This window comes from Juglans regia, chromosome 7, assembly GCF_001411555.2.
Source record: "Juglans regia cultivar Chandler chromosome 7, Walnut 2.0, whole genome shotgun sequence".
Taxonomy (NCBI): domain Eukaryota; kingdom Viridiplantae; phylum Streptophyta; class Magnoliopsida; order Fagales; family Juglandaceae; genus Juglans; species Juglans regia.
The window spans coordinates 49,882,288-49,898,807 of record NC_049907.1 but is presented as its reverse complement, the minus strand read 5'-3'; the positions used below and the strand labels follow the sequence as shown (position 1 = coordinate 49,898,807).

Sequence of the window (16,520 nt, the reverse complement as noted above, 5' to 3'; positions counted from 1 at the left end):
TATCGGTTTATACGTTCATGATGATAAATATTATTTAAATAAGAGAAATGAACACAAAAATTTATATAATTCGACAATAAGGCTACATCTACGGAAGTTTAGAGATGGAAAATTTTAATATAATAAGTTTGTTTACAGTCTCTTATAACCTCTCATTTTTTACTGTACAATGAAAACTATAGAGCTATTTACTGGAGAATAAGTTTTCTTTGAAGCTCTCTAGTTAAGAAGAAGTCCCGAAGTCCCAAAAAATCAAAGTCATCCCAAAGAGAAAAGTGTCCTAAATCCATAGGTTCCTCTTAACTTTTTTCTCATACCCTCATTTGTTACAAGTCACTTTCCTTATTTTCTCTCTTGACACCTTGCTTTTACTTGTTTTATGTCAAATCCCTCATTTTTCTCTCCTGGTATTGTTTTCTCATGCCTGTGACACACTCATGCCTCTATTCCCTTCTTATCCCTCGTTCTTCTCTAAAACTTTGTATTCTAGTGAGTCTCCCTCAATGGTTGGGCTTAGGAAATTTCATAGATTGGAAAAAAATCTCCTTACAATGCAGTCATAAAATTTTTTATTAAAAGTTAAATAAAATATTATTATAATATAATTTTTTAACATTATTTTTATTTTAGAATTTAAAAATTATATTTTACATAGAAGTTTTGAAAAATTATAATGATTATATAAAATAATATGAGATGAGATAATTTAATTTTGTATACACTTTTAAATTGTACGCTGAAATAAGTTGTACACTTAAATTAATTTGTGAAAACGTGTGGTGCAATGGGAACCGATTGAATCATATTCTCTGGTTGTCTCGTTTATTTTTAAAGATGAAATGAAATGAAATTTAAGATAAAAATTAAAAATTAAATAAAATATTATTATGATATATTTTTTAATATTATTTTGTTTTATTTATTTGAAAAAGTTAAATTATTTATTTTATTTAATATAAAAATTTAAAATAATTAAAATAATTAAATAAAATAAAATCAATAAAAAACAGAATTTTAAAAACAAACAAGCTCAAGTGTAAAGTGTGCACCGTGCCGTAAGCGGCTGGTGAATCGTGTGGGGACGTCCCAGCTACCGATCGATGTTCCGAAAATTCAACATTGGCATGCTGCTGCTTTAATTTGTGTCACGTCCTCGTCCTTTTCGGCTTTCAAAGCTCGAAAAAGAGCGATCGATCTTTAGTTAAAGTAGGCTCATCGATTCTTCATCTGTATCTCTTTGTATCTGTGCATTAATCTCGAAAAGGACAATGACGAGGACTACTAAATTGTGGATTAGGATCAGAATGCGGTAAAAAACATTCTTCAGATCTGCAAACCACCTTCACCAAAATTGATTTCACATATGCCTTTTTTTTCCTTCTAATCACCTTCACTAGTATATAAATAAAAAATAATAATAGTTATAATTGTGAGTATGTAAGTTTTATGTAATTAATTTAAAAATAAATAAATAAATAATTATGGAATCTATATAAAAAAAAACTTTTTAATAATTAATTTCAATCTTTTTTAAAATGACTGTACGATATTTACACACTCTACAATTATATATAAAATTACTCGTAAATAAGTGGCTGAGAAATAAATGGGTAGATAAAAAATATCTATTGATATTAAAGAAACTTTGTCCCACATAATAGTTGTCAAACGAACTGTAGTTCCTCCTACTGACCACCCATTCATTAATGGAAAATGATATTAGAATGTGTTGTATTAAGATTTTTTTTTTCCTGTATTTTCTTCAATGAAAATGACTTTTCTAACTATTTTTCTTATAAAATAAAACTAATATTAGAAAAGATAAATGAAAAATTATTAATTTTATTAGTTTATTCAATTTATTTTATGGACGTAAGGAAGGGTAGGAGCCGGGAGGGGACAGTCAGAGTTTCCTATTTAGACGTAACATTGATAGCTATCTTATCAATTGAGACCTGAATGAGATTATGAGGGGCGCTCTCTCTCAAATCGAATTTGAACGTAACGTTTGGATAGCGAGAATTTTTAAAAAATATTTAAAATATTTATAAATAATTAAAAATATAAATTAAAATGAATTTATAAGTCTTATTAAAAATATTTTGAATTGTTTGAATGTGTAAAATATGTTAAGTTGTTGACTTTTAAATAAATAATTAAAAAAAATATAGATCCCATAAATATTATAGTGATTTTATTTTTAGTAATAAATATTATAATAATTTTATTATAGTAATTTTTTAATATTAATAAATACTGTAGTGATTTTATTTTATTTATATATATAATAGTGATAAATATTATAATGATTTTATTTTTTATTTATATATAATAATGATAAATATTATAATAATTTTATTTTTTATTTATATTTAACAGTGATAAATATTGTAGTGATTTTATTTTTTATTTATATATAATAGTGATAAATATTATTGATTTTAGTTTTTATTTATATTTAATGATGATAAATATTATAGTGATTTTATTTTTTATTTATATTTAATAGTGATAAATATTATATTGATTTTAATTTTAATTTATATTTAATGGTGACAAATATTATAGGGATTTTATTTTTTATTTATATTTAATAGTGATAAATATTGTAGTGATTTTATTTTTTATTTATATATAATAGTGATAAATATTATTAATTTTATTTTTTATTTATATATAATAGTGATAAATATTATAGTGATTTATTTATTTATTTATATTTCATAGTGATAAATATTATAGTGATTTTATTTTTTATTTATATATAATAGTGATAAATATTATAGTTATTTTTGGAAAGACTTTGATACGAAGATGGTTCATTACGTTTGGCATGTGGAGTATTTCTAATAATACGAGAATACTTAGAAAGTGCTGAAGTATGTTGGTTATCTAAACGTAGCCTTAGTCATCAGTCTTTGTTAAAAAATTCAATAAATCCTTAGACAAATAGGGATTCAGAGATTCTTTCGTCACGTTTCGTTTCGTTTCGTCTTATCTCATCTCATTATTATAATTTTTTTAAATTTTCATATAAAATATAATAAATAATTTAATTTTTTCAAATCTCAAAACAATAATAATATTAAAAAATAATATTCTAATAATATTTTACCTAACTTTTAACTTTTATCTAAAATATCTCATTTTACCTCACTATTTAAAATAATCCTTAATAAAGGTTGGGTTTGAATAAACAGTTCAGATGATGATATGAAATATTTTAAATAATAGTTAAATAACAATATTATTTTTATTTTGAGATTTAGAAAAATTAAATTATTTATTTTATTTTATATAAAAATTAAAAAAAATTATAATAGTGAGATAAAATATTTTTAAAATTTTTAAAATTTTAGATTTTAGTTTAAAAGCAAACCTTAATTTCCTTGTAACTGGACCCGCCAAAGAAATACAAACTTCTCATGTTCATTAAAAGCTCTCTCTCTCTCTCTCTCTCTCTCTCTCTCTCTGTGCAAACAGCACTGTTTAACAACTAACTGACAACTAATCCGAAACCTGACATCTGAGAGTACAAGCATTTTCTTAGAACATAATTAAAAGACAGACATTCTTAATTATTCAAAAAATAAAAATAATGAGATGAGATAAGCCTCATTTGTTTTCACATCTAATTTTATATAATTATTATAATTTTTTTAAATTTTTATATAAAATAAAATAAAAAATTTAATTTTTAAAATTTTAAAATAAAAATAATATAAAAAAATTTAATAATAATTTTTTTAATTTTTAATTTTAATCTTAACTTATCTGTAAAAACAAATGAGTCTAAAACTCTATTTTCTGTAAGGAGTTGTATTACACAGAACCTTCACATCCATACACATGATTTAAAAATATATGATTTTATTTTTTTATCTTCATATTTCATATTTAATTGAAATATGAAATATGAAGATAAAAAAATAAAATTATATACTTTTTAAATAATGTATAAGATATAAGATTTATGTCTAAAATTTTTCTTTTATAGATGTTCGTTGCAAAGACTTCAAAATGCTTTATCATCTTGACGTGTTCACATTGACACGTGCATCCTTTGTTTGTTGGTGGTTTGAAAAAAATAAAAGCCATTTAGAGTTGGGAGCCAAAATTCAACTTTGCAGTCCAGTCGACCTCCTCCCTTTCACACGCCCATGGACCCATGAGTTGGTACTCGGTTGTTGAAGACGTGAAGGCTACGTACCAAAATACGACCATTGCGAACCATACCGGCAGTTTTCCATCCATCTTCCATTATCATCTATGGATTGTTGACGACTTTTATGGAAGAAATAGAAACAGAAATTAAGTAAAGAAATTGATGGATAAGAGTAGAGTTTTGGATCGACAGAATGTTTAATCCGTGTAATACTTAAGCCCATTCTCAATTATTGAAATAATCCATGAATTTATTATTAATATAAATCCAATTTACGAGTAAATACTTGAATTTATTAATATAAATCATTTAGATACTGTTAATAAACGAGTTAATTCCATATTAATTTCCTGGATCCAAAAAATTAATTATCAAATAATTAAATATTGATGTTTTTATCATAATTGAGAGGTAGACGGGGGAGGGATTTGCTTGCACAGCTTACCAACAAGGGAGTTGCTCAGTATGAGAGAAGAAAATTGAGTCTTTAGTCCCACATGGAGAAAAGTAAATAAGAACCAGCCAATCCTTCTGCTACATAGTGAAGCATTCAATCACACCTCAAAGCCGTGGAGCCGTGCGGTGAGCACAAAGCGAACTATTCTTTCGCCTTTTACTAAAGAATACCGTGTGCTCGCCGTTTACAACGGCATACATCAATTTTTTAAGGGGATTTTCTCTGGATTTCCCCACCAATTCTAGTTCAGATTTTCTTCGTTTGTAACATAGTAATTATTCTTTGTATTTAAGGAGCAGAAGGCTCATCATCATTGTCGATGTTGTGTTTCGCGAGCTTGGGCAAAACTCTATACAGACAGTGCTCGGACTATCACTTGCATAGTGGAGAAGGAGACCTCGGAGTCCATTGTACTTTTGATGCTTAAATTAGTAAATTAGTTTTGATGTAGGAGATAAAGAGAAAGTAATAGTAAAGATGAGTGTAGAAGTAAACTTCCTTGTCGGTTGCAAGAAGCGTTTATTTATACATGCCGACCTGGTCTCCATGATATAGGATTCTTGCTCTATAAGAGATCGGGTGTTCATGCTGCCTACTCGCCGAGCTATAAGGCATTTAGGCTTGATGTGAGCGTTCCAAACTCATGCTGCATCATGCTTTTATCTTCTGAGTTTCCCTCATCTTATGAATGCAATGTGCCTTCCTCCATAAGTTTACTTTCCTTACATTGAATGTGGCGAGCTTTCTTCTTTAAGTGTCTTCTGTTTCATTAATGTATAATGTAAATTATCCTGAATTGTCATATATATTTCTAAGTTGCATTGAATGCGTCATTCATTCTTCTTTAAATATTTCTCATGTCTCCTAGCTGGACTCTTGACGTGTGCATGGCCCGGCCCAGGCTTCAAGCCTCGGATCCGACCCAATCTTTCATAGCCAATTCGGCCTCACCCAGGCCTTCCATCTGGGTTTTGTCTTTGGGCCTTTCTCCTGATCTGGCCCAAAGGAATAACCCCCTTCAGGGGCCATGTGAAGGGGCACATGGCCCAAAGGAATTACTCCTTCACAATCATGATCCAGTTTAATCTAGCCCAGACCCACTTGCATGGGCCCATGTTGCACAGTTCCCTTAAAGCTACACGGTTTAGATTCATTTACGTCCATTTTCCAATGATCTTCTTGTTCATTGAGTCAAGCTCAATTTCTGAAACTAGGCCCTGATCCAAATTTGAAGTAGTCTTCTAGCCATACTGATACGCAATTCCAATAAACTGCACCCATTGTTGAGTATATAAAGAGGAACTATCCCTAAAAAAAAAAACAAAACAAAACAAAAAAAGAGGATCTAAACTTGTCAACATGTAGTGTTCAGAGCCGAGATTGCAATACGCAGGTCTAATTGAGAAGATTTGATAAATTGCATCTCCTAAAGCTAGCGCAAAGACAAACTCACTGATCACTTGTTAATGTTATGTCAATTCAATAGATTACAAAGAACCTCCAGAATATGTAGAATCTGCCTGAGAAAACCCGCAATATTAAACCCCGTTCGAAAAAAAAAAAAAAAATTTCGAGTCACGGAGAAGAAACTCCTATCTGAATGAGAGTATAAGATTAGGATTGGATTTATTCAACTGAGGAGAAAATAGCGAGGAGAGCCAAAGAGTGCCCACACATCACACGTTCATGAGTCACACATTTCTAAATTCTCCGCTGCGTGCAGTGAAAGAGAGTATAGGATGGTTTGACGCCAAAGAAGGAGAAGAGCATGAAATAGTTGAAACAGCTGGGAAATGGGAGAAGTTAATGGAGACAGTCGGAAAAGGGAAAAAAAGTAAAAGAGTCCCACAGGGAAGAAGAATAAAAGCTCCTGAGAGTCGAGTTGCTATAAAACAAAGCACACGAAGCGTGATCATGTAATCACGGAGCCGTGCGGTGAGCACAGAGCGAACTATTCTTTCGCCTTTTACTAAAGAATACCGTGTGCTCGCCGCTGCTTATAGCGGCATACCCCAATTTTTGAAGGGGCGTTCCTCCATGGATGCTTCTATCAATTCTAAGTTGAAGTTCATTGTCTAACTCATGCCCGCTTAAGCATTATTTTCTTTTCTTTTTTATTTTCTGGCAACTGAAATTATATATTTACTTAATAATAGCTTTAAAATATTAAAATAAAATTATAAAAAAAATGCAAAAAGCTTAGGTGTCATTACTCAGAATTCAAAGATACATGTGCAGTTTTTCTCCATGACCCAACTAATACAACGGGCAGAATCACCCATATGCCATAAATAAAGGAAGTGGAGAAGAAGTAGTTGGAAAAAACATGGGATGAAGCCTCCGCAAAAGGAGAAAAAAAATTGCAGAAAGTGCCTATAATAGGCGAGTATCACCCAGATAAAAAGGATCTGACATATGTAACTCCCTAATATTAACAAAGTATTAATTTAAGCATCGGACTTTTATTTTTTTTGTTTTTTTTTTCGTCGGACGTCTCCGGCAAACTTTGATGCTGTTTGTGGGTAGTTGCGGGTACCAGCACCGGAGGTTTTTGACATTAGAAAACTGCTCCACTAATATTAATGCTTTTTATAGAGGAAAACATCACAATCTTGGAGGTTCACCCGTCGGATGTGGGTAGGATTCTCCAATTTAGGTCCTCTTTGCTAGCATTAGGTATGTCGGCGAAGTAATATATCGCCGAAGCTATCTTTGTGAAGACTTGAACCAGGAAAAACACCATTCCCATGCTCTTTCATATACTGTTCATTTCTCATGTTGGAGACATGGAGTCAACTGCACATGGAAGCGTGCTGTATGTCTCGCTAAATTATCCATAAAGTTTCCAATAAAACAATGTCAGGAAAAACCCTTTTTTCCCAAAAAGTCAGAGAGCACGGTTGGTGAAACTGAGGAATTATTAAAGTAGTAAGTAGATTCTCGGTAGCCGCAGGGATTGGATGGTTGTGTGATGGACGTGGGACCAGTTTTCCGGTCGACGTTGAATGCTGAAAAAACAAAAGTGTTTGTTTTTTTTGGTTCTCTTTCCGACAGCGCATTCTCTCCTTCTCTGCACTTTCCTTTTCTCCTTTTTTGTCCCCTTTTTTGGTCATCTCCTCTCAATTCCATAACTTATTGATATTTTTCCTCTCGTCGACATCTCTCTGCATGAACGCCTAGATTTTCCACTTTCTCTCCCAGGTCAACAATGGCATCCCTGATCGAAGAAGGTACTCTCTCTCCCCTTTTCTTCAGTTATCACGCTGGACCGATTATTTTTACTTTTGCATATGAGACTTGCTCGATTTGAATCTTCCTATCAATGGTTACCACTTGTGATCTCAGAACGAATTCCACAATGACTAGTTAGTTCATAAATTAAGTAAATTCAACTCAATAAAGCTTAATATTTGTGGAAACTAAGTTCTTTATTTTCTCGAATACAAAACAAACGGAGCTGGAGAAATTAGTAAGGTGTTTTTGGTTTGTTATCTATGAGTGATTGAACTTTGATTTAATTGAATAGGAGGCGAGAGGGACTTGGAGAAGAGACTGATGACCTTGTCACCAAGTCAAAACCCTCTCGGCGAGCCGTCGCCATCGCCATCGCCATCTCCTTCTTCCACGGCTGCGGCTGCGGCTGCGGCTGCGGCTCCGGCGTTAGTCCTGTCCAATTCCGGAAAGCGGATTGATCAGGCGGGGAAAAAAAAGTACGTGAAGCAGGTGACGGGGCGGCACAACGACACTGAGCTGCACTTGGCGGCGCAGCGTGGTGATCTGGCGGCCATGAAGCAGATACTCGATGATATCAATTCGCAGATGATGGGAACTCTAAGCGGCGCAGATTTTGATGCGGAGGTTGCAGAGGTACGGGCTGCAATTGTGAATGAGGTCAACGAGTTGGGAGAGACGGCACTGTATACAGCGTCCGAGAAGGGCTACCTTGATATTGTGAAGGAATTGTTGAAATATTCGAGTCAAGATACTGTCACAAAGAAAAACAGATCTGGGTTTGATCCGTTGCATGTAGCTGCAAGTCAAGGGCACCACGGTAATGGATCGGTAGCGTTATATTGTCTTCGTTTTGCGCTTTAAGAATTTGAGTATGGCCATTTTAGTTTGAATATGATAGAGATTGTAAGAGGATGAAAATTAAGTTCATGTAGGTTTTGGGTTGCTAAAGATGTAGAACAGTAGATAGTTAAGTAATTTCTATTGTTCCTTTCAACATATCATTACACAGAATACTAAATAGGACAACAAAATTATGCAGGGTATTGACAGTTGAGCTCTGTTAGATTTTTTTGAAAAAAACAAAAGAAATGAAAAGCTCTATTAGATGTCTACAGAGTTCTTTACCCGAAAATTGGTGTTTCTTTGCAGTCGCCATTCTTTAGATACATGTATCTGGACAGATGATAGCAAAATTGAGAATCTGTAAAGCACATATTTCAAATAAATCCAACTTTATGTGATAGAAATATCCTAGTTGACACGTCACCACACAAGTTAACAGTCACTGAAGTTGTCATCTATGGCTTTTGGTTCTGGATTTGTAATCTATATTCAATTTGAGAAGAGATTATCATTTATCAATAAGGAATGCTGAGTTAAAGGGGCCTTTTCAGTTCCTTCTGGCCCCTAACTACCGGTTTCCAAATTTTAATTCTATTGCTTTTGTGCCTGATCGCTTTTTCAAACTTCACGATGAAAGTTCCCATCTAATCTGCTTGGATTCATAAAATATATGAGCACTGCAATAATGATTGAATGATATACTGATTGCCCATGAAAGATATATGCTACCAGTTGGTAAGTTTCTGCTTTCTATACAAAGATAGTAAACTCATGGTGGTTCTTCTGTTCCAGCTGTTGTTCAGGTGCTTCTAGATCATGACCCTGGGCTCAGCAAAACAATCGGCCCATCAAATGCAACGCCTCTTATATCTGCAGCTACAAGAGGCCATACGGAAGTAGTTGATCAACTGCTGTCAAAGGATTGTAGCTTATTGGATCTGTCTAGATCCAATGGGAAAAATGCATTGCATTTGGCTGCCCGACAGGGCCATGTTGACATTGTAAAATCATTGCTGATCAAAGATCCACAGCTGGCACGAAGGACTGACAAAAAAGGGCAGACTGCATTGCATATGGCCGTAAAAGGCCAGAGTTGTGACGTGGTGAAATTGCTACTTGAGGCTGATGCTGCTATTGTTATGCTTCCAGATAAATTTGGTAATACGGCATTACATGTAGGCACGAGGAAAAAGCGAGTAGAGGTATTGTATTTTGGTGTTTCCTGCACTTTGCTGTTTAAATCTGTATCCTATGGAAGGGTAATAGTTGGACCTTTTAAATTATAGATGATGGCTTTAATTCATATTGATATAGCATAGCAGCCTAAAAATAAAGTTTTACGGTTCCCTTTTTTTTTTTTGGCGGAGGGAGGAGGGTTGTGCTTCCTTACGCAGAACTTTCTTCATCTGCCTCATTGAACACATCAAATTGGCTTACTGAGTCTTTCACCTTTTCTGTTTCCAATCATGCTACCCTCTGTTTCTCTCTCTCCGGTACTAATTTTCCCTTAGTATGCTTGCTCTCTGCTTCCTTTGAGTGTGTTCATTATCCAAATGCCTGCCACTTGATCCCTGAATGCGTCTAGCTAGGCTTTTCTTTTTCCGACTTTGCAGTTTACTCGTCTTAGTGATGAATATCTGCTTCTTATTTGACAGCTAGTGTAAATGAAGTACACATCTTACAATGTCATCATTTCTTTCATTGTTCATCTCAAACATTGGTTGTATTCTGAAAGATGACAACTAGCACTGACCGTGGGAAAACTAGCATCTTTAGTTGCTTCTGTATCCATCTCATGTTTATCTTTCTCCAAATTTGGATTCATTATTATGCATTCTTAATGTTTTCCTCATAATAACACTGATTGGCTATACATTAGACTAAAATTACGTCTTACTTCTGTATGCTTCTTACGAAGTTCAAGCATACCCAGATTTCGCAGGAAAAGATGGTCCTAGAATTGACATTCGGTTTTCTTCTTGCAGATAGTGAAGGAGTTGTTATCTCTTCGTGATACCAATGTTAATGCACTGACCAGAGACCACAAAACGGCTCTTGACATAGCAGAAGGGCTTCCCCTTTCTGAAGAATCCTCAGATATAAAGGACTACCTTTCTCAATGTGGTGCTCTCAGAGCTAATGAACTGAACCAACCAAGGGATGAGTTGAGGAACACTGTGACTCAAATTAAGAAAGATGTTCATATCCAGCTTGAACAAACTAGGAAAACTAACAAAAATGTTCATAATATTTCTAAAGAGCTCCGGAAACTGCACCGAGAAGGGATCAACAATGCAACAAACTCAGTGACTGTGGTGGCTGTGCTATTTGCTACAGTTGCCTTTGCAGCTATTTTTACTGTGCCTGGTGGGGATGCTGATTCTGGGATGGCTGTGGTGGTCAAGAGTGCATCTTTCAAAATTTTCTTCATCTTCAATGCCATTGCCCTTTTTACATCATTGGCTGTTGTGGTTGTTCAAATTACATTGGTTAGAGGAGAGACAAAAGCAGAAAAACGAGTGGTGGAGGTAATTAACAAGCTCATGTGGTTGGCTTCTGTGTGCACTTCGGTGGCTTTTATGGCATCCTCTTATATAGTGGTTGGCAAGAGGCACAAATGGGCTGCAATTTTGGTCACAGCCGTGGGGGGAGTAATAATGGCTGGAGTTCTCGGCACCATGACTTATTACGTGGTGAGGTCCAAGAGGAGTCGTTCAATGAGGAAGAGGGAGAAGCATTCGAGGAGGAGTTTATCCAACTCGTGGCATCACTCTGACTTCTCAAACTCAGAAGTCGATAGGATTTATGCTCTCTGATGTGGCCAACTTGCAGTCTTTGGAAGTTTGTAGGATTGTAGTATGAAAAATGCATATTATTCGAGTACAAATGTGCTTGGGAATGCATTTTAAAATAGCATTCAACTTCTATAAGAATCATTACTTCTTAAAGTTATATTTCTTTGCACCTCTATGTTGGACTTTATTTTTTTTATTTTTTTGTCCAAAACTCCAACTCGGTAACTATAGTAAACCAATGCCTGAGGCCTGAAAGTGAAACCCCCCCCATATCAACTGTCAAGAGTGCCTGCCAGAAGGTAAGTGGGAGACACATTGAAAGACGAGAAGGTCAATGTTTTTGGGCTTTGGGGTAGTTTCGTAGTTTGGTTTTCTGGGCTGGGGTTGTGATTTGTGAAGATTGTGATTCTGTTTTGCAGGCCATCTAGGTCTTTCCTAAGGAGCTCCTCAAAGTATGAGAAAATACCCTATGGTATGAAAGAGCACGAAACTAATTTCATTACATTGTATTTTATCATTATAATTTTTTTAAATTTTTATATAAAATATAATAAATAATTCAATTTTTTAAAATCTCAAAATAATAATATTAAAAAATAATATTTTATTTTACTATTTATAAATTATTTCAATTCATTTTTAAATCCAAACCAGGCGGTATGCTGCCTTAAAAGTGAGATAATCATTCATGAGATGCAATGTCCGATTATAATACACCCTTTAGAGCACTCTCATTGGAATAGCTAAATTAAAGTACATTTGTTATGAATGTAAGATGAATTTAATTTTTAGCTATTCCATTTATATAAATCTCCACATTGGAATAGCTATTTTTTCATTATATAACAATAAAATAATATAAGATGAATTTAATTTTGACTATTCACATCAAATCTCCAAATTGAATTATCCATTTATTCATTATATAGTAATGAGTAATTAATAATTTTTTAATTTTTTAATTTTTTTAATTATGAATTTATTTTATTTTATCATATTTTACTATTCATAATATTATATATTAATTTGTAATTGTATTCTAATTATATTTTTTTAATTGTCAGTTAAAATGGAGAGAGAAATAATTAATATTAAAAGGAGAGAGAAAGAAATAATATAAAAAGGATTTGATGAATGAATAGTGTGTTCCAAATTTAGAAATTAGTTTGGATATTACTGTAGCTATATTCTAAATATTTGAAATATAGCTAATTCAATGTGAACAATTTATTGACCTAATAGCTAAATTCTCATTAGATTTAACTTTTAGCTAATCCAATGAGAATGCTCTTAGCTGAACAGTTATTTTCTTTCGGCCGTATTTTAGCAGGCTGCTAGGAATTAGGTAAGTCCATTTTTGCTTATATTAAATAGGAAAACTAGCTCTGTAGCGAGGGATTCAGATAATTAATGCATGCAATTTTAGTTCTCTCTCTCTCTCTCAGACCTTTTTTTTCTCTCTAATTTCCTGCATTTTCTTTCATCTTCTTGACATTTCCGTCCATCCAAACAATATATATACGGCATGGTAAACTCCATGTGATTGCTGACACATCATCAATATAATAAATATGTTTGGATCATCAACACATTTCAATTTATCTCAACTCATAATTACAATTTTTTCAAATTCCAACACATAATATAATAAATAATTCAATTTTTTCAAATCTCAAAATAATAATAATATTAAAAAATAATATTCTAACAATATTTTGTTATCTTAACTCAACTCAATTTAGTTTAACATTCAAATACAATCTAAAAATAAAAACCATGTAATAAAACTTTAGTAGCTATATCATTACTCTGGGATATAGATGCTTAGGATAGTTATACCATAAGCTTTTGGGTTAAATTTTCTGGGGTTATTTTAAAAAATCAAGTAACAAAGGACATGCGGAGGTGATTAGGTATGCCAGTAGGTATGTGAGGCCTGCCTTTTCCTTCTTTCTTCTCGCAGATAGTGCTCAACAACATCAAGTTGGCCTTTATGTTGCTTTCCTTAGGCCTTAAAATCTTAACCCTGTCAAAATTCTGGCTGACATGTTTACTTAGTTTAAGGTTCAGTACACCCCACTAGGTAAATGGAAAGAAAGGAAAAAGAGCCATCCATGTCTTGAAAGGCTGTTTGTCTGCACCTGAAGATTTCCTCTTACATTATTTTGTTTACTGTCTTTCCTTTGCTTAGATTCGTTGGCGTTGCTATTTAGGTAAATGATCCCCAACACTTTTACAACATTTGAGCAGTTTTATAAAACTTTTCAAATGAATGTTTTCTATGTTATCATGAATCATGCAGCATATTTAATGAAGGCAGGGAGGGGTCTCTTAGTTGCTTTTGAGAGGTGGACACTGGACAGATGGGCATCTAGGATTAGAGTCATGATTGTTTGGTTCAATTGATAATTGGCTAGAACTTCATGATGATACTCATCTTTGAAAGATGCCAGCTAATGGAAGAGATGGTTGGTGATATTTACCAGTCAGCAACATAAACCTTTTTCTTTCTGCCTACCATATGAAAACAACGGTGAAATGAGTAAGAGTCCTTGACAATTATGTTGAGAAATCTTGAATTCTCTCAGGACTGCTTTTATAGCACCATGGATTTTTACCTTGGAATTTTGTCCTGTTTTTCTTTTCCAATATTTCACTTAATAATGACAGTAAACGAGTCAGTTGTGGAAAATGATTGTTTGCTTTTCCGTTCTTAAAGAATTTGAAAAGATACTCATTTTTTTTTAAAGATAAAAATTAAAATCTGATCCACTTCCTAATAAGATATTAGCCAGGTGATCAATAAAGCCTACACTTGAGATACCTCCCATGTCATCAGAAGAAACAAGGATATAAAATCCTGCTATTAGTGCAGTACACCTGAAAACATAGAGTGCTATCAGCCTACACTTGATATACACTTTTTTTCTCTTATTAAATATATAGTATATGAATGATGATTAGAAGAATTTAATTAATTTAAGAAGAATAAAAAATATATATATATAATGTATAGTATATGGAGATGATGAGTATCAAAGTTCATTTGTTTTGTATATCCCATGGATGAATATGAAAAGTCTCGGTGATAATAATGTCTTAAAAGATTGCAAAAATGTTACCTAGGTGAAACTATTTCAAAAATCAACGAGTGAAACACTTTGTGCGCAATAGAAAGATTTTGTTTCTATGAAATCTCCAAAGTGACTTATGAATAGACCTATCCGTTATGATTTCATGTCTTTTAAAATGATGACTAATGCTAAAGGACACATGTGAAATCAAGAATTATCATTGCAGCAACAAATATCAATCAACTTAGATTGTTAAATTCCACCCAGGGTTTTAATCTACATGAAGAGACTCTGTTCATCTTTTATTCGTCTTAACTAAGTTTGAGGAAAAGAACTTCTATTGTGCATTTTCACAAACTTCCACATGATGCTCTGTTCTGAATATTCTAAAACGCCATACACAGTTCTAGCCTTGAACCAATTCATGGGTATTAGCAAGATTATGAAAGGGAGAAGAGGAAAAACAGAAAAGAACACATGATCATTAAAACTAAACATCCTACTTTGCCTTGTCTTTCCTCTCTCTCTCTCTCTCTCTCCCTCTCAACCTCTGCAAAGGTCTGGCCTATCTTGATCTTCACGAACTGCAATCCTGGAAGTTGACAATGAGTAAAACCCAACTTCACTTACAGTCTTTCTGGAGTGGAAAAGCTGCTGAGACTGTTTGCAATGAGCAATTGCTCCTTGAATTGATATCTCGATATCTGAACTTGCGCTGCCACATCTCTTGAGAAATTGCAACTCATGGAATCCCTTTGAATCGTTTGAGTTTGAAGATGAAGAAGAGCTGGATGAGGATGAGGGGGGTGAAGACTTCTTTGCTGAATGGCGTTTGATAATCACCGAGAATGATCTCCTATGGTGGCCAAAGCCATTCTCGGCAGTCTTGTCTTCGTCAATGCTCTTCATGATACTTGTTGACGTTGAGCATTTGTCCTTCTGAATTTGCCCAAACGGGATTTTCTTAGACTCTTTCATGTACGTGTTCATACATTCCTTGGCTTTTGAAACCGATCCTTCATTGGCATTCTTTGTAGCCGCTGTACAGGACTCATGTGAGCAACCAGATTTACTGAACAAAGACTTGAGGTAAGCCCTGGAAGCCTTCAACTTTAAGCCAAGTGAAGACTGCTTGAGCTTTTTGGTCCAAGACTTTCTTTGGGTTTCGCTATAAAAGCCACCGAGTTCAGTTGAATACTCGGAGATATACTCATCTAGGTTCAGCTCTCTACTAACCCGGCAAGATTCCGAGGGAGAGATGTTGCAAGATTCAAATGGGGTACTAAAAGTCGGTGTTGGGGCAGTGGTGGTTAATGGAGTGCTATAGAATTCTTCAAAGATATCTTTTCTTGTATCATAAGCAGGGCTGGAGTTTTGCAGGAGTTTTTCTACCATTTGCAAACGTGGGGGGAGGTGAAGAGGAAGAAGTTTTCCCTTATAGAAAAGCTCGTCAGCTGGGGAAGTTGTTGGCTCTCTTTCTTGAGAGCTGGAAGACATTTGGAACTCGAACTCTCTGGTGTGCGGAGGGGAGCCTACAGAATGACAAAGGAAGTTGGAGTATGAGCTGACTTCCATGTCGATGTAGTCATCATCTGCATGATCACATGATTGGAGGTTTACGGCCATTACAACTCTGTATTTTTAAGATGGACCTCTCTCTCTATCTATTTCTCTCTCTCTCTCTCAATGAATCACCCTATGGGGGAGCTGAGCAATGTGAGGGGGGGGATGAGGGGTAGTCCACCCTTTAAAAGCGTGGATGAGTGGGGAGAGAAATGAACTGTAGGAAATTGTCAGGATTTTTTATAAATCTTTCAATGCTTCCAAATATAAAATGCAAACACATTATGGGTTTTTTCTAAAGTTTCAGCACTGACCCATCTCTAAACATTTCTTTTCTTGTGACTCATTACTTTTCTTCATATAGATTTATAATTAATAAATGGTAGGAG

At 33.9% G+C, this 16,520-nt stretch overlaps 2 protein-coding genes and 2 non-coding genes across 4 annotated transcripts; 3 read left to right on the top strand and 1 right to left on the bottom strand.

Annotated features, from left to right (window-relative positions):
• Positions 1-4,738: 4,738 nt before the first annotated feature.
• LOC118349133 lies at positions 4,739-4,854 on the top strand. Its single transcript, XR_004802123.1, has one exon. It is a non-coding gene; the product is annotated as a U5 spliceosomal RNA (small nuclear RNA).
• A 1,693-nt stretch (positions 4,855-6,547) lies between these two features.
• On the top strand, positions 6,548-6,668 carry LOC118349136. Its single transcript, XR_004802126.1, has one exon. It is a non-coding gene; the product is annotated as a U5 spliceosomal RNA (small nuclear RNA).
• Positions 6,669-7,190: 522 nt separating this feature from the next.
• Positions 7,191-11,666, top strand: LOC108996574 (ankyrin repeat-containing protein ITN1-like). Its single transcript, XM_018972546.2, has 4 exons — positions 7,191-7,852; positions 8,149-8,673; positions 9,492-9,901; positions 10,685-11,666. The coding sequence occupies exons 1-4, from the start codon at positions 7,831-7,833 to the stop codon at positions 11,513-11,515; spliced, it is 1,788 nt and encodes a 595-aa protein (XP_018828091.2). The 5' UTR covers positions 7,191-7,830; the 3' UTR covers positions 11,516-11,666.
• A 3,253-nt stretch (positions 11,667-14,919) lies between these two features.
• On the bottom strand, positions 14,920-16,235 carry LOC108994757 (probable membrane-associated kinase regulator 4). Its single transcript, XM_018970079.2, has one exon. It carries the CDS (start codon positions 16,192-16,194, stop codon positions 15,112-15,114), a length of 1,083 nt encoding a protein of 360 aa, XP_018825624.1. The 5' UTR covers positions 16,195-16,235; the 3' UTR covers positions 14,920-15,111.
• Positions 16,236-16,520: the final 285 nt, after the last annotated feature.

Bases quoted from the DNA above. Each gene is read 5' to 3' on its own strand.
- LOC108994757 (XM_018970079.2), bottom strand. From the start codon at position 16,194: ATGGCCGTAAACCTCCAATCATGTGATCATGCAGATGATGACTACATC.
- LOC108996574 (XM_018972546.2), top strand. From the start codon at position 7,831: ATGGCATCCCTGATCGAAGAAG. The intron at 7,853-8,148 runs GTACTCTCTCTC...TTAATTGAATAG, and splicing joins GGCATCCCTGATCGAAGAAG to GAGGCGAGAGGGACTTGGAG. The intron at 9,902-10,684 runs GTATTGTATTTT...TTCTTCTTGCAG, and splicing joins CGAGGAAAAAGCGAGTAGAG to ATAGTGAAGGAGTTGTTATC.